Below are 21,429 nucleotides of genomic sequence, written 5' to 3'. Positions count from 1 at the left end.
AATGAGAGAACTTTCTGAGAGGTGTTGTAAATGTTTATATCTTGATTGTGGTGGTGTTTACATGCTGTCAACATTAGCCAAGCCATAAACTTAAATTGTGTGCATTTTATTGTTCGTGACTTGCGTCTTGATAAAATTGATTTGAAAACACCATTAAAATAGAATTAAAAGTCTTCTGCTTCTGGTCAAGATGGAGTAACAGTTACCAGATTTACCCTCCCACCTGAAACAAATCAAACCCCAAAACAGACAATATATGTAAAACAATGGTTTTTAAAGACACTGGATATCAGGCAATGAAGGATAGTGATCCCTGAGAATCAGGAAAAAAAACTCAACGAGCTTCATGATTGTCCCAGTTTACTGGCTTAAGAGAATTCCTGGGCCACAGCAGAAGAGCAGGAAGCCCAGGCAGAGCCCTGTGGTCTCCCTGGGTTTAGAAGATGAAGCGAAGAGTCTGCAAAAACTACGGTGGCTAAAGAACCCAGGACAGAGTTCTGCAGAGGAGAGAATTTCACGGAGAATTCCAGATGTCCCCCCTTAAGTATGCAGGACGTGTGTGTGTGTGAGGAAGCTGGGGAAAGAAATTGGAATGGATTAGAAAGGATGGTGTTCAGTGCTTGCATAGGGCCAGGAATATTGCCTGTTCTCACCAGCCAGACTGGAAAAACTCACAATTCACAGGACACAGAGTAGAATACTCAGAAAGGATTTGCCTCAGCAATGGAATTGCTAGCCCTAGATTCAGTAGTGTTCAGACTGACCTGACAGATTGTTAAAGCAAGACCTGAAATGATCAATCAGTTTGGTCCAACTTATGTACCCCAGAACAAAGCACTGGAGCATGTGTAGAAATACAAAAATATCTAGCATCCAACAAGGTAAAATGTCTGGGATCAAGTTACAAGGCATGCAAAGAAGCAGATAACTGTGACCCATAATTAGAAGATCTAATCAATCAGTTGAAAAGGATCCAGAACTCACGCAGATGTTAGAATTAGCAGAAAAGGACATGAAAAAGAGTCATTAATAACTGTATTCCATGTGTCCAAAATGTTAATCAGAGACATGGAGGATGAACAAATAGCCAAAAAAAAAAAAAAAAATCAAGATCCTAAGAATAAATCTAATGAAGGATGTACCAGATCACTTCTACAGAAAGCTTTGCTGAAGGTAATTAAAGAAAGCCTCAAAAAATGGGAGAATTGGAAAACTTACTTTCTTAGACTGTCAGAAAACAGGTAGGATTAAGAAGAGGAGGTTTTTTGGTAATGAGAAGAAAGGAAGAGAATGTGGGGCAAATACACGTTTGTTTGGTCTTAGGAAGCTGGGGGTATTTCTGCTTAGTTCCTGGTGTCTCTGAAGCAGGAGGCAGGGTTGAGGCAGAGGCAGGGGGTAGGTGGCAGAGTCATGTCTGGAGGCTAGAAAGGGCTCAAGAGAGTGGTTGCAGGGCGTTGGAGAGTGAGTGGACCAGAGAACTGAGGTAGATGTTTGGTAGCATTGAGGTCTTGTTTGAAGCCGGTGATGATGAATCCATACCAATGCCAGTCTATCCCATTGTATGACTTTTTGTAGCCATGTTTGACTGCTCTTACCTAGGTATGGATAAAGGGAGTGTTTGAGCTCTTCTGGGGTGAGGGTTTTCCTCTCTCTGTATGATCAAAGGATGCAAGAAAGTTTAGTATACCAGTAAGAACATCACTGAATGCATCACTGATGGATTGTAAAGTCTAAGGTAGATTAGGATGGGAGGGGAGGTCTAACAGATTGAGAGAAAAAGGGAGGTGCTCAGTGGACTGGACGGGAATAAATCCCAGGTGGCTCTTTGGGCACCAACCAATTGGCACCAACCAATTCAGGAGCCACAGGAGATGCGGGTTCGATCCCTGGGTTGGGAAGATTCCCCTGGAGCAGGAAATGGCAACCCACTCCAGTATTCTTGCCAGGATAAGCCCACGGACAGAGGAGCCTGGGGGGCTGCAGTCCATGGGTTCACAAAGAGCCAGCGGTGACTGAAGTGACTGAGCACGCCCACAGTAGACTGGACGTTCCAAAGAGGTTAGTATTGTTTCCATTGGGAGTAGTGAGACAGGTCAGCTTGTCTGAGAGAAGGTTGTGGTTAGAGAACAGAAAGCTTGAATTCATGGTTAGGACTGGTAAGACTTGGGGATTGATAATAATGGAGGTTAATATGTCAAGGGATTAAAAAGCCAGAGCTTGATGGGGTAACCAAGGGCTACTGGAGTCCCCTAGGAAGATGGTAGTAGTAGGGATGGGGAGGAAGCCTGGGATCTGGGAGCCTGAGACTTCAGTCCAGGGGGCAAGTAGAAGATACACAGAGAAAGGGGAGAAGGCCACATATCCTACGGTGCTGTCCTCAGAGGAGCAGGACTTCTTGTTTGTTTGGCTTTTGCAGCAGGATAACCAAGTATTTTTCTAGATGTGAAGAGGAACAGAAAAGCAAGAAGGCTGTAAACTCCACCTTGAGATCCCAAAGGAAGGTGGGGTCTGGAGAGGGCTACATGGGAAGCAAAGTGGTAAGCTTGAGGGTGACCCAGGTTTCCATCAAAGCAAGGAGAAGGAAGAGGGTCCCTTTGAGAAGGTTGAGGGTACAGGAGAATGTGCCCTCTGGAGTAGCAGTTCCAGGGGCGGGGCACAGGGAAGGGTTGACGAGGGAGAGGAAGCTGAGCCAGTGATGGGGAAGTTCAGAGGATCTCGGGGATGACAATGCACTGGCGGATGGGGATTGTCCCTCCAACACGTCCCTTGTGCTTTGCCAGGCGACTGCTGGCGTCAGCAGAGGCTTAGTGGTGGTGAGGGTTTCCTTTGGGAGAGGATCCTTGGCCAATGGAGATTACTTGATGTGGGGCGGTGGTCTAGGCTCACCTGGCCTGAGATGTGTACTAGAAGCTTTAGTCTCTGCAGGGACAGCCCGAGGGTGTTGGTAACTCCAGTGGGGGTACCCACAGCTGAGGGGTGTGCAGTGCCATGCCCGGGGCTTCTGAGTGTGGCTGCACCTGCAGTGGCTCCTTTGGTCCAGGGGATTCCTAGTTGCTGTGATAATTGGTTTCCACATGTTGTAGTAGAAAGAACTTAAGTTCAGAGGTCAGAGCCTTGGCCCTTGTCCTGGTGCCTTGTTTCCCGGTGACGTGCCTTTGCTTAGTATGTTTCACTTCTGCAAGCCAGGGTCTTCTCACCTCCCAAAGTCAGTGGCCCCATTTTGCCGTGTCGTTTTTCTTACAGTGCTGTCCTGAGAGCCAAGGAGAGAAACGGATGGGAAGGGACCTCGTGAACTGTAAAGACCTTTACAAATGTGAGGTGTGCTCAGTATTGGCTAGCTCAGAGGCCGTTCTGTGAGTTTGAAAAGACTTCTTATTTATATTTGCAGTCTGAACATTCACTTGCAAGCTCTTGTCTCCAGGGCCCACGTCTTTCTAGGACTTGGAGTGGCACTTGAAGCTCTAACCTAATTTCTCTAAGTCTGATTGTCATAGAGTTTGTTTTGGATTCAGGGATCAAATATTAATCCACCCAGAACTAGATCATTCCCTTGAAATTCTGCTTTAAAATAAATCTTGGTTTAAGTTATCTGCTGGCACCTTAATAGCATCCAAGAGTTTGGGGCTTTTCAGCTTCTGAATCTGGACGGCTTTCACTGCATCTGAAGGATTCTAATCCAGTGGGTGATGGCACACTGCCTGCCCAGAGGTGTGCTGTTCCCAGAAGCCCACCTGTCTTTGAATCATATGCTCTTCCTTACAGACAGGCTTGTGGAGACATAGGGAGGAACTCCAGGGCACTCCAGGCATGGATCCCAGCATCTGCGCCCTGTCCCCTCTGGCTCTCAGTCCAGGGTACTTTGGCACCATCTGTACTGACCAGTGTGCCTGGGGAGACAGTGGAGGCTTCACAGGTCGGAGAGGGCTCCCTGAGATGCCAGGCTCAGATGGCGCATTGGAGCAAAGGCTAGCCAAAGATGGAGAAGCTGTATACAGTCAGCAAAAACAAGACTGGGAGCTAACTGTGGCTCGGATCATGAGCTCCTTATTGAGAAATTCAGACTTAAATTGAAAGTGGGGAAAACCACTAGACCATTCAGCTATGACCTAAATCAAATCCCTTATGATTATACAGTGGAAGTGAGAAATAGATTTAAGGGACTAGATCTGATAGAGTGCCTGATGAACTATGGACAGAGGTTTGTGACATTGTACAGGAGACAGGGATCAAGACCATCCTCAAGAAAAGGAAATGCAAAAAAGCAAAATGGCTATCTGAGGAGGCCTTACAAATAACTGTGAAAAGGAAGTAAAAAGTAAAGGAGAAAAGAAAAGATATACCCATTTGAATGCAGAGTTCCAAAGAATAGCAAGGAGAGATAAGAAAGCCTTCCTCAGTGATCAATGCAAAGAAATAGAGGAAAATAATAGAATGGGAAAGACTAGAGGTGTCGTCAAGAAAATTAGAGATACCAAGGGAATATTTCATGCAAAGATGGGCTCAATAAAAGATAGAAATGGTATGGACCTAACAGAAGCAGAAGATATTGAGAAGAGGTGGCAAGAATACACAGAAGAACTGTACAAAAAAGATCTTCAAGACCCAGATAACCACGACGGTGTGATCACTCACCTAGAGCCAGACATCCTGGAATGTGAAGTCAAGTGGGCCTTAGGAAGCATCACTACGAATAAAGCTAGTGGAGGTGATGGAATTCCAGTTGAGCTATTTAAAATCCTAAAAGATGATGCTTGAAAGTGCTGCACTCAATATGCAAGCAAATTTGGAAAACTCAGCAATGGCCACAGGACTGGAAAAGGTCAGTTTTCATTCCAATCCCAAAGAAAGGCAATGCCAAAGAATGCTCAAACTACCCCACAATTGCACTCATCTCACACGCTAGTAAAGTAATGCTCAAAATTCTCTAAGCCAGGCTTCAGCAATACATGAACCGTGAACTTCCAGATGTTCAAGCTGGTTTTAGAAAAGGTAGAGGAACTGGAGATCAATTTGCCAACATCTGATGGATCATCAAAAAAGCAAGAGAGTTCCAGAAAAACATCTATTTCTGCTTTATTGACTATGCCAAAGCCTTTGACTGTGAGGATCACAATAAACTGTGGAAAATTCTGAAAGAGATGGAAATACCAGACCACCTGACCTGCCTCTTGAGAAACCTATATGCAGGTCAGGAAGCAACAATTAGAACTGGACATGGAACAACAGACTGGTTCCAAATAGGAAAAGGAGTATGTCAAGACTGCATATTGTCACCCTGCTTATTTAACTTGTATGCAGAGTACATCATGAGAAACGCTGGGCTGGAAGAAGCAAAAGCTGGAATCAAGATTGCCGGGAGAAATAACAATAACCTCAGATATGCAGATGACACCACCCTTATGGCAGAAAGTGAAGAAGAATTAAAGAGCCTCTTGATGAACGTGAAAGAGGAAGGTGAAAAAGTTGGCTTAAAGCTCAACATTCAGAAAACGAAGATCATGGCATCCGGTCCCATCACTTCATGGCAAATAGATGGGGAAACAGTGTCAGACTTTATTTTGGGGGGCTCCAAAATCACTGCAGATGGTGATTGCAGCCATGAAATTAAGAGACGCTTACTCCTTGGAAGAAAAGTTATGATGAACCTAGACAGCATATTAAAAAGCAGAGATATTTGTCAACAAAGGTCTGTCTAGTCAAGGCTATGGTATTTCCATTAATCATGTATGGATGTGAGAGTTGGACTATAAAGAAAGCTGAGCGCTGAAGAATTGATGCTTTTGAACTATGGTGTTGGAGAAGACTCTTGAGAGTCCCTTGGACTGCAAGGAGATCCAACCAGTCCATCCTAAAGGAAATCAGTCCTGGGTGTTCATTGGAAGGAATGATGTTGAAGCTGAAACTCCAATACTTTGGCCAGCTGATGTGAAGAGCTGACTCATTTGAAAAGACCCTGATTCTGGGAAAGATTGAAGGCAGGAGGAGAAGGGGACGACAGAGGATGAGATGGCTGGATGGCATCACCGAGTCAATGGACATGAGTTTGGGTGAACTTCTGGAGTTGGTGATGGACAGGGAGGCCTGGCGTGCTGCAGTTCATTGGGTCGTGAAGAGTCGAACATGACTGAGCAACTGAACTGACTAAAGGATATCAAGGAAGGAGGACGCATCCCTGATCCTGGAAGTGGTGAGGGAGCAGGACCTGGGGCAGAACGTGCTTCCAGGGCCAGTGAGTTGGCCAGTGGGGCTGCCGGATGCTCTGTGCTGGCTGGGAATGGAGGGCAGAAGAGCCGATGGGTAGCTAGGGGTGCCCAGTGAAGGAGTCAGGGTTTTGTCTTTAATTCGTGGGAGCTGTTGAGGTGTTTGAGCAGTAAGATGATGAGGTGGGCTGGCCCTGGAAGGCAAAGTGCCTCTCTGGGTGGAGTGGAATGAGGAGAGCTCTGAGGCTGGGGGCTGTGGCAGGGGTGTGGGGTCGGGGAGGAGGTGAGGAGTTGGGAGTCCAGGACACCAGGTGGAAGATGGTTGTGGGTCAGTGTCTCTCAGATGAAGAGAGATCTGTGGCATTGTCAACTCTGGAGTATGGATCATGTGAGAGATTTTTTTCTTTATTTCTTCTTATTGTTGTCACTATATCAGTTCTATACACATCTGTGCCTAACACTGGGCTAGGTGCTTTATATAGTTGATTTCATTCAGTCTTCTCAAGGACTCAAGTACAGTGTTTTTTGCCTTCATTTTATAGGTGAGGGAAGCAAAGCTTGGAGAGGGTTTGTTTTTCTCCAAGTCATACAGCTCGTAAGGAAGGAATTCCGAGGAAGCTGGGGCTGAGATCTGAATCGGCTTGACTCCAGAGCCCAGGCTGCTTTCTCATCATTGGAGGCTCTTTCTGTGTGTGGTGAGGGGTGCCCTTCCGGGATCCCATCTAGCAGACTGGCTCTGTGCTGGTACGTCCCAAGGTGTTCCTTTCCTCGTGCCCTTCCAGTTTCTGTCTCTTGCCCCAAATTAATTTCTCAAAGTTAAGGGGAATTGGGGAATATGGAGACTTCAGAGAAACTGGTTTGTTCTTCCTCTTAAAACTGCTGTGAACAAATTCCATTCTAGCTCAAGAAGTCCTTTGGGATCCTGTTACTGGGGGAGGCAATCTCTGAGTCCCGAAGTCACCCCAGTAATAGGATGCTTTCCCCTTGTTCTCAAGTAGGTCCGATGGTTCAGAAAGGGCGCTTCGCCCATCCTGCCGTTCAGGATGGGAGGAAAGGGGCCTCATCTCCTTTAGTGCCTCTCTCCAGGTGGTCTGCCTTTGACGTGAGTGGGACCTGGACTGGAGTTCCTACCGGGATTGCTTTGAGGACCTCCCAGCTGGTGGGCTCAGTTCCAGCTTCTTCCTGGGGCTCATTCCTCGGCAGATCCCCCAGCTGCCCTTTGCATGGGTGGTACAGCCCTCTGTCCTCCACAGGCTCTTTAGCCAGGCCCTTAGCAGCAGGCTCTTCTGGTGCAGAAGCCAGACAGGCCCTGGGCTTGCTGGTCTCTTCCCACATGATGATTTTTGAAGGACTTTGCCACCCTCCCAAATCATACTTCTGGTACATGTTTTTCTCACTTTTTTTTTAAACCAAAATCTGGTAAGTCTAGCAAGGTGTGCTTCTCAATGACTTCTTAAGGAGCAGTATTTGAAGCCACCATGAGAAGATGTGATGTTGTCAGGGCTCCCTTGATTGATGCATTTCACAGGGAGAAGATGATGTCAGGCAAGAGGCCTGTGTTTTTGAAGAACACCTCTTAAAGCATGTTTTTTTATGGAAACAAGCTGAAATAAGAAGTCTGTGACTTTTAGTTTGCAGCCCCCGTGGATTCTTATCATTTGGGGAAATGTCTTTGGTAGCCATGGAAGCTGACTCTTCAAAGAAAATAACAGCTCTTCTGTCCTCAGACAGGGGAATGTGGTGAAAGGAATGTATTTCATTCTGAGATACTTTATTCCCATGGATGACCTCTTAAACTTGTTTAGGACTCTGGTTGGCTCAGTTTTTTGGTACTTTGTGACAACAATGGGTGCAGTTTCAGGTGACAGAAAAAATTACTCGAGGATTGGTGGTCAGGTATGGAGGAGGAAATGGCAACCCACTCCAGTATCCCTGTCGGGGTAATCCCACGGACAGAGGCACCTGGTGGGCTGCAGTCCATGGAGTCGCAGAAGAGTTGGACAGGACTGAGCGACTGAGCACACACACAGCACATCCCATGCGGAGCCCACAACCCAAGTCTTTGACATGGTCATCATTAATGTAAGACCTGAGCCTATAAAACCATGCATTAAATTTAGCCTGTTCTTGTTGAGCAACTACTAATGGCCAGAATTTGTGATAAGGAACCAATATACAGGGATGAGACAGATACAGCCCCTCCATTGCAGAGTTCACAGTCTCTCTTACAGAGAGAATATAGATTACCAAATTGCAGGGCAAATGGGAGAAATGTTTCTGTAGGCTGACCCAGCCGAGTGGTGTGACATCTGGAGAAGCAGTTGGGTTGAGCCTCACTTAGAGCACAGCCTGGAGCTGAACGATGCCTTTGAGAAAATGAGGGAATATAAGGATGGTTGGAGCACAGGGTTCAAGCCAGGGAGTGGTCAGAAAGGACCAGGAGAAAGAGAAAAGAGCAGACAGACCACGCATTTGTTCCCTCCATCCATACCCAGCTTCCTCCTCTGGGGCAGCGTAAATGCCATCCTGCCTCGAGCTTGGTGTGTTCAGGTGGCCCACCTGCCGTTCACAGCAAATAACTCACCCTAGTCATTAAAAGCTAGGAAACACCCCTTCAAAATGGTTCATCTCCCCAAAGATGTTAACTCTATTCTATATAACATATCTTCATGGACGTTGATGTCAATAAAAGCAGCCAAGGACATGAAAAGGGGAGGATCGCTTTGAGAAAAATCTCTTAATATTCCCAAATCTTTGCAAACAGGAAAATGAGAAGGTCCAGGATCCCTTTACATAAGGATTCCCCGTGGGGTTTGTTTCAGGAGTGCATTCCCAAAGAATAGTCATAATGTAGTTGGGTGATTGGAAGTGTGCTTGTTACACATTTTTCCGGACATCCTTGCTGTGTAAACAAGGGCCTTCCAGATGCTCTTGTCCCTTTGGCCTGCCAGCAGTTCCCTCCACTTCTTGGTGGCCAGTGCCTAACTTGCGTTGAGGAGCGCTGTCACCCGTTAGCCCTCTTAACCCTCCATGGGTGTTACCTGCAAGGGATCAGATCTTAGAGATGGGGTGCTGCAGTCCAAAGCCCGCCCCCCCGTTCTGGCCTATTTATTTCATGCAGAAAGAACACGTTTTGACTGCTCCTGCCTTTCTGCAGTTGAGGAAAAACTGGAACAGAGCCAACGATTTGGATGAACTTTGAACTAAACCAGTGTCAATAGTTAAAAAATTTTATGTGTGTGAAACATCGCACACTATTGCTGATTTTTAAAAATAAAGCACCCAGTTTCCTCAAACATAAACTGAAATTGCATGCTTTCCAAAAAATTAAACAGAATATTTTTTGAACCAGACTACCCTTTCATTCTGTTTTATTTCCTCTGTATTTCTGTGTAGGGGAAATAATTTAGGTCTAAAGAACACTAGCCTCTGCTGATAAAAATCAGTGACTTCTTCAACTTCCCCCTCCACTTTGCCTTTTTGTGGGGAGTTTGTTTTAGTTTTTAATGAATTTCTGAGTCCTTTATTTTTTTTTAATAGAAATCTGAGTCCTAGTGATTCCATTGGCCTCGCTCACTGAAGGTTTTCATGCTTGTCTGTGTTTTCTCTGTGCTACGTGTATAAATTTCAAAGCATTTAGCTTGTTGAAATTTTATTTGTGTGGGTTTGGTTAAAACAAATAGTATTACAACCCAAGAAAAAAAAATCTCCATCTCTAAATCAACATGATTTTCAGTGGCGCATGTATTTCATGGGGCATTTGAGAAATAACAAATTCCAGAGCGGACTGTGCATCATCCCTCTGCACTGGTGTGGCCTATGCTGCCATTCCAGGGTGGTAGTTTGCTTCAGGCCAAGTGTTTGCCTTCTGGGCGTGTTGACTAAGCTAGGGCTCCCAGAACTTGGGCGGCAGGCCTGTAAATCCTGGGCAGTGTCAGGGTTCAGGAGCTCTCTGCAGAGTGAGGAGTGTGTGCCCGACTCCTGGCTGGGAGTTATGTAGGGGATCCCGGAGAATGACTAGCTCATTCTGGAGTGTGAAGGACAGCACGTGGGGAGACGAGCACCCTTCTGGAAGCCTGAGTTGGGGCTCTGAAACAAAATCAAGATATGAGTGTAAATGGTGCTTTCCATCCTGCCCCCTCCCTCGCTGGTCCAACCAGTAAGTGTCCAGCCTACACATCTCCTGAGCCAGGAGGCTGGGGGACCGCGAATCCTGTGAATAGAGTCCTGAGTTGAAGCCTGGTTCAGAGTGTTTACCTGGCGTGTGACGTGGGATCACCTTGTGGAGCCTCACTTTGGGCCTTTGTGAAATGGGAGTGAAATTCCTGGTGCTGCGAGCGCTGCCGGGAGACCATGGGGCCTGTGGGCAGTGACTGTAAAGCCACTCCAGGGGCTCCAGATCCACATCCTGATCCTGAGGGTGTTGGCAGTGTTGCTGCCAGAGAAGAGGCCGTGGCCTGCTGGGCTCCCCCATTGGAAACCAAGTCCTCCCCCAGCCATGCCGGCACACACCCTGGAGCTGCTGGAGGATGGCTGGCATCCAGGGCCAGCACAATCATGAGTGAGGGGCGGTGGGGGCCCAGGCTTGTCCTTGGTGGCGCTCCATCTGAAGGTCTTTGCTTATTGTGAGCACCACAGGGGCTCTGCAGTCAGCACCCTTCACGGCCGTGTCTAATAATCACTCTCGGCCTTTCTGCTTCTTGGCTGCCAGGGTACTAGGCCACTGCCCAGGGGAAGGAGCAGAAAATGAAGCAGTGGGGTGTCCTACAGCCCTCTGAGCCATTCAGGAAGCCGGGGAGATGCGAGTTACAGCTATGATCAAATACAGCGCAGGGCGTGTGAGGGCGATGAGGTACGGGGCCTGGGGAAGACAGATGGCAGGGTCTTCACCATATCCTGCGCACCGGCTTCTCCTCCAGGGGGTTAGTCCTTCTATCAGAGGGCCCTGTTTGTACCCCTCAAGGAAGGTGCTGCTTCCAAGGCTTCCTGCTCCATTTTTGGTGAACTGAAGTCGCTCAGTCGTGTCCGACTCTTTGCAGCCCCATGGACTGTAACCTACCAGGCTCCTCCATCCGTGGGATTTTCCAGGCAAGAGTACTAGAGTGGGTTGCCATTTCCTTCTCCAGGGGATCTTCCCGACCCAGGGATTGAACCTGGGTCTCCTGCATCACAGGCAGATGCTTTACGCTCTAAGCCACCAGGGAAGCTCTACCATTTTTGGTAGACTTGGATTATTAGAAAATTTTCCCTTCTGTTGTGCTGAAAGCAGTCTTCTGCAATGTCCAGCCTCTCCTGGGGGGCACACAGCAGGTCTGCTTCCAGAGCCTTCCAGAGGATGAGGACCAGGGATATGGATCCTCTGTGGCATCTCTTCTCCATCTGGCCTCCTGTTTGCCTTTCTTGCCCGTACACTTAGGCAGGGAACGTTCACCTGGCAGGTGGTGCGTCATCTGCCCCCCACAGGAAGGTCCTTGGTAGCTGAGAAGACAATGGTGGATGTGCCAGCCCCAGGAGACCACGTGGAAGGGGTGGAGGTCACCCTTCCACCCCTTTACTTCCAGGTAAAAGTAATTTTACTCGCATTCCTATTGATGTTAAATGTAGTCCATCGCCCAGGGTTTACTCCTTGTCTTCTGACCTCCTCACCAGAATTTCTCCTTATACGAGCTCATCTTAACCCATCACTCCTGTAAAACAAAGCTGATGGCAACTCTCTTCTGTCAGACCTTCTGTTGGTTCCCTGTTGTCTACAGGGAAGCACAGCTCTCAGTTTGGGATTTAAGGCCCTTCTTGGACTGATTATGTGTGTGTGTGCAAAGTCACTTCAGTCATGTCCGACTCTGTGACCCTTTGGACTGTAGCCTGCCCAGGCTCCTCTGTCCATAGGGATTCTCTAGGCAAGAATATAGGCCCTTTCCTGGCCTGACTGTAAGCTGACTTCTATCCTAATCCCTTCATATACTTACTCTCTTCCTCCTTTGCCTCCTGTGGCCCACGTTGAGGTCCTTAGGAGGGTGGATTCAAGAGCTGGATGGGCTTGTCTAACTGGCCTCCCCGTCCTCAGTTTCTGTATAGAGAGAGTGACACCAGCTTTCCCTCGCTGTCCATACTCTCCAGCGAGGATGAGGTTTGAGGACTGTGTGGGGCTCTGTTAAGGACACCTCTGAGGAGGCTGGCAGGTGGAGGGTGTGCACTCAGATCCGTGGCTGGTACTCAGTGTGGAGAGGGCTCTCGAGGAGGGAAGAGCTCTTTGGCTAGGGTGACCAGGGAAGGCTGGGTCTTGATGAGGGAGCTAGAATTCAGAATGGGCAAAGGCTGCTCAGGTGGATGGAGCTCTGTGGACAAAGGCTCATAGGGTTGGTGGAGCAGAGAAGAGTGTAGCCACAGTACAAGGTGTACATCTGTGAGGAGTGGGGATAAAGCTGGAATAGCAGGTGGGGGAGGGCTGAAAACCCCTGAGTGCTGGACCTGGGTGTTTGGCCTTCATACCTGAGGACAGCAGTGAGTGGCCCCGAGGCCTTCTGAGCAGGATGACACCAGGATGGAGTCCCGGAGTGCACTGATGGTGACCTGCCAGGAGGGAGACAAACCCCAAGGAAATGCTCTGGCTGCAGCCCCTCCAGCTGCCGCAGTGGGTGGGAAAGATGTGCGCACATGGGCCAGAGTGAGACCCGTGGCAGTTGTCAGGTCCAGCTGGCAGGGAGATTGCTCCTTATGGGACACACTTTTCTTGGGCTTCTGGACAATCCCAGGAACCGTGGGCTTTCTGTCCTGGTGCATTTTGGTCTCTTAAGGAGTAGAGCTCGTTTTTCTGTGTGTTGTCTTATTCTACCTGCATGCCTGCTTGAGGCAGGCGCTGCATGGAGGAGAGAGAGATGTAGAAAGAAATGGACAGTATTGTCCACTCCTGCAATAAACCTGTGAAAGTGAAAGTTGCTCAGTCGTGTCTGACTTTGTGACCCCATGGACTGCTGTAGCCCGCCAGGCTCCTCTGTCCATGGACTTGTCCAGGCAAGAGTACTCGAGTGGGTAGTTGTTCCCTTCTCTAGGGGATCTTCCCAACCCAGGGATCGAACCCAGGTCTCCCGCATTGCAGGTGGATTCTTAACCTTCTGAGCCACCAGGGAGTAAGCCTATAGTCTACCTGGTAAGCGGAAATGAATGTAAAACAATGTAAATTTGCAGTTGATTAGAATGATTATCTGGAGAAGGAAATGGCAACCCATTCCAGTACTCTTGCCTGGAAAATCCCGTGGATGGAAGAACCTGGTAGGCTACAGTCCATGGGGTCGCAAAGAGTTGGACACGACTGAGCGACTTCACTTTCACTTTCAGAATGATTACGTTTTCCAAATACGTCAACAAATTTTTCTTGGAAGTGATTTCAAACATACAAGAAAAGTTGCAAGAAGAAGAACAGCTTAGTAAACAATCCAGATATCTTTTACTCAAAATCACTTATTATTAATATTGCGTCTGCTTTTTAATTTATCTGTAAGGGGTGTGGACTGGTTTTTTAGTATTAAAAAAATTCTTTACTGTTTTTAGTTATTCAGGGGCTCAGATTATGGCCAGTGGCTTCTCATATTCCATCACATTTTGCTTTTGTTTTCATTTTTTTTTTTTAGCACTTTCTTATCTTCCTAGTCCTGTTATCTGCCCTGCCTCATCCCTGGAATCAGCCATTTCTCAAAAGTCTACTGATCTTTATATGGGAAATAGTATTAGAGACCAAGATCTGGATGCCAGGTGTGCTCATAGCTACCAGCAGTGGCAATGTCTTTGTTTCTAGGTCTTTCTGACAGAGCTAGGAGGTAGATACATTTACATACATATAATCATATGTGTACATCTTTAGAAATCATGAATTCATGTCAGCATCCTAGTTGCAGTCCATCCCCAAAGGGTTCTTTCTAACTGTCCCTCTCCCATCTTTCTGTGTCCCTCCTTCTACAGGGAGAACCTTGGCTCCCAAGTGCATTGACACATGAACTCATTTGTGAAATCCTCAGTTCAGTTCAGTCACTCAGTCGTGTCCAGTTCTTTGCTACCCCATGGACTGCAGCACACCAGGCTTCCCTGTCCATCACCAACTTCCGGAGCTTGCTCAAACTTGTATCCATCAAGTCGGTGATGCCATCCAACCATCTCATCCTCTGTTGTCCCCTTCTCCTCCAGCCTTCGATCTTTCCCAGCATCAGAGTCTTTTCCAAGGAGTCAGTTCTTCGCATAAGGTGGCCAAAGTATTGGAGCTTCAGCATCAGTCCTTCCAATGAATATTCAGGACTGATTTCCTTTAGGATGGACTGGTTTGATCTCCTTGCTGTCCAAGGGACTCTCAAGAGTGTTCTCCAACACCACAATTCAAAAGCTTCAGTTCTTTGGCGCTCAGCTTTCTTTGTAATCCAACTCTCACATTCATACATGCCTCCTGGAAAAAAACCATAGCTTTGACTACGGACCTTTGCTGGTAAAGTGATGTCTCTGCTTTTGAATATGCTGTCTAGGTTGGACATAGCTTTTCTTCCAAGCAGCAAGCATCTTTTAATTTCATGGCTGCAGTCGCCATCTTCAGTGCTTCAGTAACATAAAGTCTGTTACTGTTTCCATTGTTTCCCCATCTATTTGCCATGAAGTGATGGGACCGGATGCCAAATCCTATAGTATATCTAATATCGTTTCAGCAAGATTTCATCCATATCACTCACTGCAAACAAACAAGCTTACTAAAAAGAGTTCAGCATTTGTCTGTGGTTCCACCCTCATCCCAGCCCTACCCAGATGATAAAAGCGTACAGCAAATGTTCATAAACTACTTGAGCTAGTTGTGTCTCTCTCCGTCAGGGTGGTTATGACACTCATTTGAAGAACAATCAGATTCATTTATTTCACTTCTACTTTAAGGGTGTTTTCTCTCCATCTTATCTTTGTTGATTTAATTAAGAATTTAATGTGTAAAATATTAGCATGATTCTAAAAGTTAGATTATAGAAAAAGGTATACTTAGTGTCACTCCTACTTGATGCCCTCTAGTCCCTTGTCTCCATCCCTTTGTGCTTTAACCTTCAGTTGCTGCTGCTGCTGCTGCTGCGTCACTTTAGTCGTGTCCGACTCTGTGTGACCCCAGAGACGGCAGCCCACCAGGCTCCTCTGTCCCTGGGATTCTCCAGGCAAGAACACTGGAGTGGGTTGCCATTCGGTTAAGGTTTCCTTATTTTCTCTTATTTTGCATCCAAAGGGTAATACAATATATGTGTTTTTTTCTCCAAGCACTTTTAAAATCTCCCTTTGGCTTCCCTGATAGCTCAGCTGGTAAAGTATCTGCCTGCAATGTAGGAGACTCTGGTTCATTTTCTGGGTCAGGAACGTCCCCTGGAGAAGGGATAGGCTACCTACTCCAGTATTCTTGGACTTCCCTGGTGGCTCAGATGGTAAAGAATCCCACTGCAATGCAGGAGACCTGGGTTCGATGACTGGGTTCGATGACTGGGTTGGGAAGATCCCCTTGAGAAGGGAAGGGCTACCCACTCCAGTATTCTGGCCTGGAGAATTCCATGGACTATATATAGTTCATGGGGTCTCAAGAGTTGGACACAACTGAGCAACTTTGACTTTATCTGCAACATGTAGGCTTCTCTCACATGTGAGTTGTCAGATTTCTAGTCACTTGTGAAAGTCTGGTGGTTTCTACCAGTAGACTTGTTAAATTAACTTTTATAATAGTGAGTGTTACTTAGTCCCTTAGTACTAGGCTTCTAGAATGACAGATTCTTCCATGAAATGGAAAACTGTTTTCATTGTCCACTGAAGTTGATAATGTTCCAGTGGGCTCAGGTGAGATGTTACGGAACGCAGGGTTTGTTGTGAACGAGTTGTTTTCCGCTGAGCAGAGAGCAGTACAGGGTTGATGGGGTACTTGCTGGCTCTTTGAGGTCACTCCATGCCCCAGGATCCCACGTGTCCGTTTGTGCCTCCCTCAGTTCCCCTGGCGTCATGTAGCTTAGAGCCCATTCAGAGCTGTTTGCAATTTTTCTCCTTTCAGTACGTGAGAAACCTCCTCCAGTTGCCTTTTATTATACCCAGATTCGACAACTACATGTTATACTTTTGAACTTGATGTTTGTGCAGGGCTTTGTGATGTTCACGATAGTATCTCGTTGAATGTCTGACTTTGTCCCTGTGAGACAGGAGAGCAGGTAGCATGTTGGTTTTGCAGGTGAGGAGACTGAAGCTCAGACACAGGAAGTGACAGAGTGGGGCACAGAGTCCAGGTCTCAGACTTAGAGCCCAGTGTGGTCTGAGAGGAGCGATGGGGCAGCTGAGTTTGTCACAAAGAGCCCACTCCCTGCACCTTCTCCTCTGCCTCATCTCAGAGCCGACAGGATATTTATGCCTTGTCAGTCTCAGTTCTGTCCAAATCAGGAAAGGTTACGTGCCTGCTAAGTATTAGCAGAATACTTAGAATTAGAAGTATTAGCAGAATACAGATTGTTCAGAACTGTCTAAAATCAGTTCAGAGAGTTTATATGAACAGTTTTGTTACATGAACAGTTATAATAGTCTTTAGTATTTACAGTAAATGGGCTACAAGCCAGAACTTGGCAGTGTTTTTTAGTCTCAGAAATTCTAGTCACAAAAGGATTTTACTTAGGTGTATTTTGCTGTGTCCCAACTACCAGAATGTGCATACAACAGTGATGCAGTTTGTTAGAAGGTCTTTTGAATTTCTGATGTAAAAAGAGTTAATGAAATGTGTTGCTAAAGCCAAATCCCCTGTGAAACTTAAGAGCGACTCTTCTGCTATCTTAGTAATTTTTTTTTTTAAGAACTCAGATGAGATATGTAACCAGAATCAGAATACCCTGTTTATACATTTTCATGTGAATTGAGTACTCTTGAGTTCAGAGTCAAACTCAGAGAAAGGTTTATGCTGGGATACTTCTGCTGGGAAAGATTAGAGGCCAAAGAAAAAGAGGACGGCAGAGGATGAGATGGTCAGATAGCATCACTGACTCAGTGGACATGAATTTGAGCAAACTTTGCGAGTTAGTGGAGGACAGGGGAGACAGGCGTGCTGTAGTCTATGGGGTCATGAAGATTCAGACACGAGGTAGTGACTGAACAACAACTACTACTTTTGGTAAACAATAGACTTGAAGGCCCACAGACTTGGTCTTTACAATGTGTTTAAGAGAACAGATTATGTGACGCATTTTCACGTTGACACGTGACACTCCAGGCCCTCCACTTGTTCAAGGAGGAGATTCTGGTTCCGGTGTGACATTTTCAGAGTTCAGATTCAGTTCGTGAACCTGCCCAGGAATGAATTATTCAGGTCTGGTATCTCCGGAAGCCAAGGATGAGAAGCCCCATATTGTTCTCAGGATATGGTTCTTGTGAGCAGCAAGGTGCTGCCTTCAGAGGCCTTTCATTTTGAGAGGGAAAGTGTCTCCCCAGAAGGCTCTAGGCCTTGATCGGCTTCAGCTCACCCCGAGAACCCCCCGAGTCGGCTCCCCCGAGAGCCAGGCTCAGGATGCCCCACAGCCTTGCCCCCTCCTCAATTCTCAGCAGGTGAAGGTGGGACAGACCAGCTCTAGCAGAAAGGACAGATCCCGGGGCATCTGAAAAACTTAGGGGCAGTGAAGGTGTCCTTTCTAGAGGGGGCGGGCAGAAGCCGGCACCTTGGGGAGGAATCCGGTTTCTCACCCGAAGCATCAGTGTCACTGGGTGTTCAAGTGTCTCTTCAGCCCATCCACAGCCCAGAGTTGAGGGAGGGCAGGGAGAGAGGGAGGAGAGGTTGACTTTAGGCAGGTCACCTGCTCTTCCTCGGTTGGGTTGGGTTAACGAGGTCCTGGCAGGGGAGACGTGCTGGCTTTAGACTGGAAGGAAGGCAGACGTGGCGGCCATCGGCATCCAGCGGTCTCTGTGCAGGGGCTGCACTGCCTGTTGTCGCATCTCCTTTCTTAGCAGCTTTGTAATCGTACTTCCTAAATCCATACCACGCATACCTTGGCTCCTGTAACAGTTCACGGTTGGAAATGCAGATGGTTCCTTGTATATGAGAACTGGGTAATCATCCACCTGACTTCCTGCCTTGCCTCAGCCAATGTGGGATTCTGTATATATGCAGAGATCCATGCTTGCAGACAGGAAAAGTTGAGTAAACCATGAACAGTTGGGAACATTTCCTCGTCTGCCAGAGCCTTTCCAGGTGTTCCCATAAATGGGCAACAAATCATGCTCCCTTTTCCCCTCCTATGGGGAGGACTTTGGTGGGAAAGATCATGGCAAGAAGCGACAGTTAAGAAAGATAACTGCTTCACGGGTGCTCCATTTCCTGTCTGGGAAGCGTGGAGCGGGGCTGTCTGGGTGGGGACAGGCTCTCTGCTCTGAGCCTGTCCACTACTCTGGCTGGATCTGCAGAGGGTGGGGGTGGGATCTCAGGGCTCATGGTTTGGACAAAGGGGCCAGTACACACTAGGATGCTGAGTGTTACCTCCAAGGATGGAAGAAGCCCTCTAGGAGCACAGCTCGGCCCCCTTGGGTCCTTTCTCTCTGAAGCATTGTGCCCGCTATCTGAGGAGGCTCTGCGGGAGGGGGGACATCTCTGAGGCCCCTGCTGGGGGATCAAGGGCCTATTACGATAGCACATGGTATCTGGGGCCTCAGCTCACTGGGAGTGCAAAGCTCCTAAGGGGTGCTGGTTTTCTGAGGGGCGTGCATGTGCGTTGGCGTGGTCTCTGCAGCTCTGACCCCCACAGTCTTGCTTGGGAGGCACTGTCGTGTGTCCTGTCCGCGTGTGTGGCCCCCTTTGTGTGCTCGTGTGGCTGTACTTGGTGCCGTGTGTCCTGCCGCGAGACTGCTGTGCGGCCGGGCAGATGGCTCTCAGGGCGGCTCCCGGGGACGTCCTGACGAGTGCCTGTTCTCTTTGCCCGCTTCAGAGAGTTCTCGAAGGAAAGGGAGAAAGCAAAAGCACGAGGAGACTTCCAGAAGCTCCGGGAGAAGCAGCAGCTGGAAGAGGATCTTAAGGGCTACTTGGACTGGATCACCCAAGCAGAAGACATTGATCCTGAGAATGAAGAAGAAGGAGGCGAGGAGAGCAAACGAAATAGTAAGTGGCGCCTCTGCTCCTCGGGACCCATAGGGCCCTTGTGCTGTTCAGATGCCCACCCGCGGCAGGTATCTCTTCTGCTCTGAGACCCAGAGCACCCTCTAGCTCTTTGGATTGTCGGCCTGCACATCAGAGAGCCCATTTGCACTGACTCTGCATTTCTGCCTGGGGCGCGGGGTTCAGATATGTATCTTGTCTTGTGGCTTTTTGGTTGCAGAGGATCAGCTGGCTGTACTTTGTGCCCTGGGAATACAATAAGCCTCAGCTCTGGGACAAGGGTGTGTTAAGATGGGAATGTGCCTTGTATCAGAGGAGATGAAACTGTGGGTCCGCCAATTCAGAACAAGTTATTGGAAGGGACCTTGAAGAGTAGGGCCACTTCCACCCCTCAGCTCCTTGAAGTGGCTTCCATTTGCACCAAACATGGGACGCCAAAGTCTCAGCTCTTCGCCCTCCGGAAGACAACAGTTCAGTGTTTAGGGCAGTGTTAGGAGGCATGAGAGCCCATGCGGCTGCTCCAGAGCACACCCGGCTGGTCCCCCACACTGGACACTGGGCGCCGGGCACCTTCCTGTAGCAGGAAGGCCTGTGTTCAGTCCACTGGGATTGCCACTGTCACCCAAAGCATCTTTTAGCATATGCTTTTCTTGCTCCTGCTCTTCTTGAGATGGTCTGTGCCTCTAAAAGGGAAATTGAAATTCAACAGTAGAGTTGACTTAAGCCATTTGTGATGGGTTTTAAATCTAGACTAGTTGATAGTAGAGACCTAGGGTGCTCGTCCATTGAGAGGCCTGGGAAACCAGATTAGGCCCTGCCCCGTGGAAGATGACTGAGCAGGTCCCACACAGAACCCTCAGACCGTATGCAGTCAGGCCTCCGTTCAGCAAGGCCGTGCGGATGCCTGGAGGACTCTTGGGGTGGTGAGGACGGGCCCACACCCTAGTGAACGTAGCACCAGGACACATGAGTGCAGGTCGCGAGAGGAGGCAGACCGTGTACCGGGGGCTGACGGCGGGGGGTGGTGGAGGGGGGCTGGTGACGATCGTCTAGGACTGAACAGTGGGCCCTGGGCCCTGGGCCTTGAAGGATGGATGGACCTGAGATGTGTCAGGCAGAACATTCCGAGTTGAGGCAGTGGTGTGAGGAGGACATGAAAGTGGGCAAACGAAAGCTCAGGGAGGCCATGAAGGGCTATTCCTATGGCTGGAGCCCAGGCATGTGCAGGGAGAATGGGTGAGCAGAGGCTGAGACCCAGGGTGGAGCCCGTGCCTGACCGAGTTGGCCTTTGCGATTGTCCGAGCCTGGGACTCTGAGTCTCTGCTTCTGTGGAGAGTGTTTCTTGTCATCAGGGATGCGCACTTGACTCAATCCTGTGTGCTCATGGTTGGGGGAGGCGGAGGGGCGAGCAGGTGTGTGCAGGCCCCCTGCTTCCCAGGCTGCACTGCTGCCTCCTCAAGGAGAGCCTGGGGGCCGCCCCCTGAGGGTGAAGGAACCAGGGAGCATGTTACTAGACCAAGTTCCTCAACTATGAGATGAGAGTTTTGAAGACTCTGATGACGTGGTGTAAGGAGTATCTACACATCTTTGGCCCAGCTCTGCCTAGGGAGGGGGTTACTGCAGAATCCCATGGCCTTCACAGAGCACCTGTCCCTGCAGCGAGGCCAGGGACAAGCCTGCAGCTCAGGGCTGCCTGTCCCGCTGTTTTCTTCTTGGTTCCCAGGCTGTGGCCTTGACGCTGCCCCCAGGGCTCCACCAGCTCCCTGCCCCGCTCTCCTAAGCCCAGCATGTCACCTGTTGTGTTTAGGTCAACCAAGGTCTTGTCCCTTCTTCCAAGCAGGGCCCCTTGCTCTGTCAGCATCGGTGTGTCCTGTAGGGGCTGAGCCAGGGCCCTCCTGCAGGCAGATGTCGTTTCATCTCCTCATTGCTCCCCCTTCTAGTCACAGACAGGGTCCACCTCGTGGAGCCAACATCATTGTACTGGAACTGTTCTGTGGCCTGTGATTGGAGGAGCAGGGACTTGAGCCAGTGTCTCCCGGTCGCTCTTAGGGTCCAGTGCATTTCCTGTGTCCTGCTTCTGCCTGTGAGGAAACGTCTGATGGCAAAATCGATGCCTCTGCC

The 21,429-nt window shown here is 48.5% G+C and overlaps 1 protein-coding gene across 14 annotated transcripts in view; it reads left to right on the top strand.

Annotated features, from left to right (window-relative positions):
* Window positions 1-21,429, top strand: part of CACNA1D (calcium voltage-gated channel subunit alpha1 D) — a 371,067-nt gene that overhangs the window by 219,774 nt on the left and 129,864 nt on the right. For all 14 annotated transcript variants that reach the window (XM_070776478.1, XM_070776476.1, XM_070776482.1 and 11 more), the window contains exon 9: window positions 19,142-19,311. In XM_070776478.1, the coding sequence (XP_070632579.1) occupies window positions 19,142-19,311 (170 nt within the window). The remainder of the gene's footprint in view (window positions 1-19,141; window positions 19,312-21,429) is intronic.

This window comes from Bos indicus, chromosome 22 (assembly GCF_029378745.1).
Source record: "Bos indicus isolate NIAB-ARS_2022 breed Sahiwal x Tharparkar chromosome 22, NIAB-ARS_B.indTharparkar_mat_pri_1.0, whole genome shotgun sequence".
Taxonomy (NCBI): Eukaryota; Metazoa; Chordata; class Mammalia; order Artiodactyla; family Bovidae; genus Bos; species Bos indicus.
Note: the sequence above shows the minus strand (reverse complement) of the source record. Positions and strands in the feature narration are given on the sequence as shown.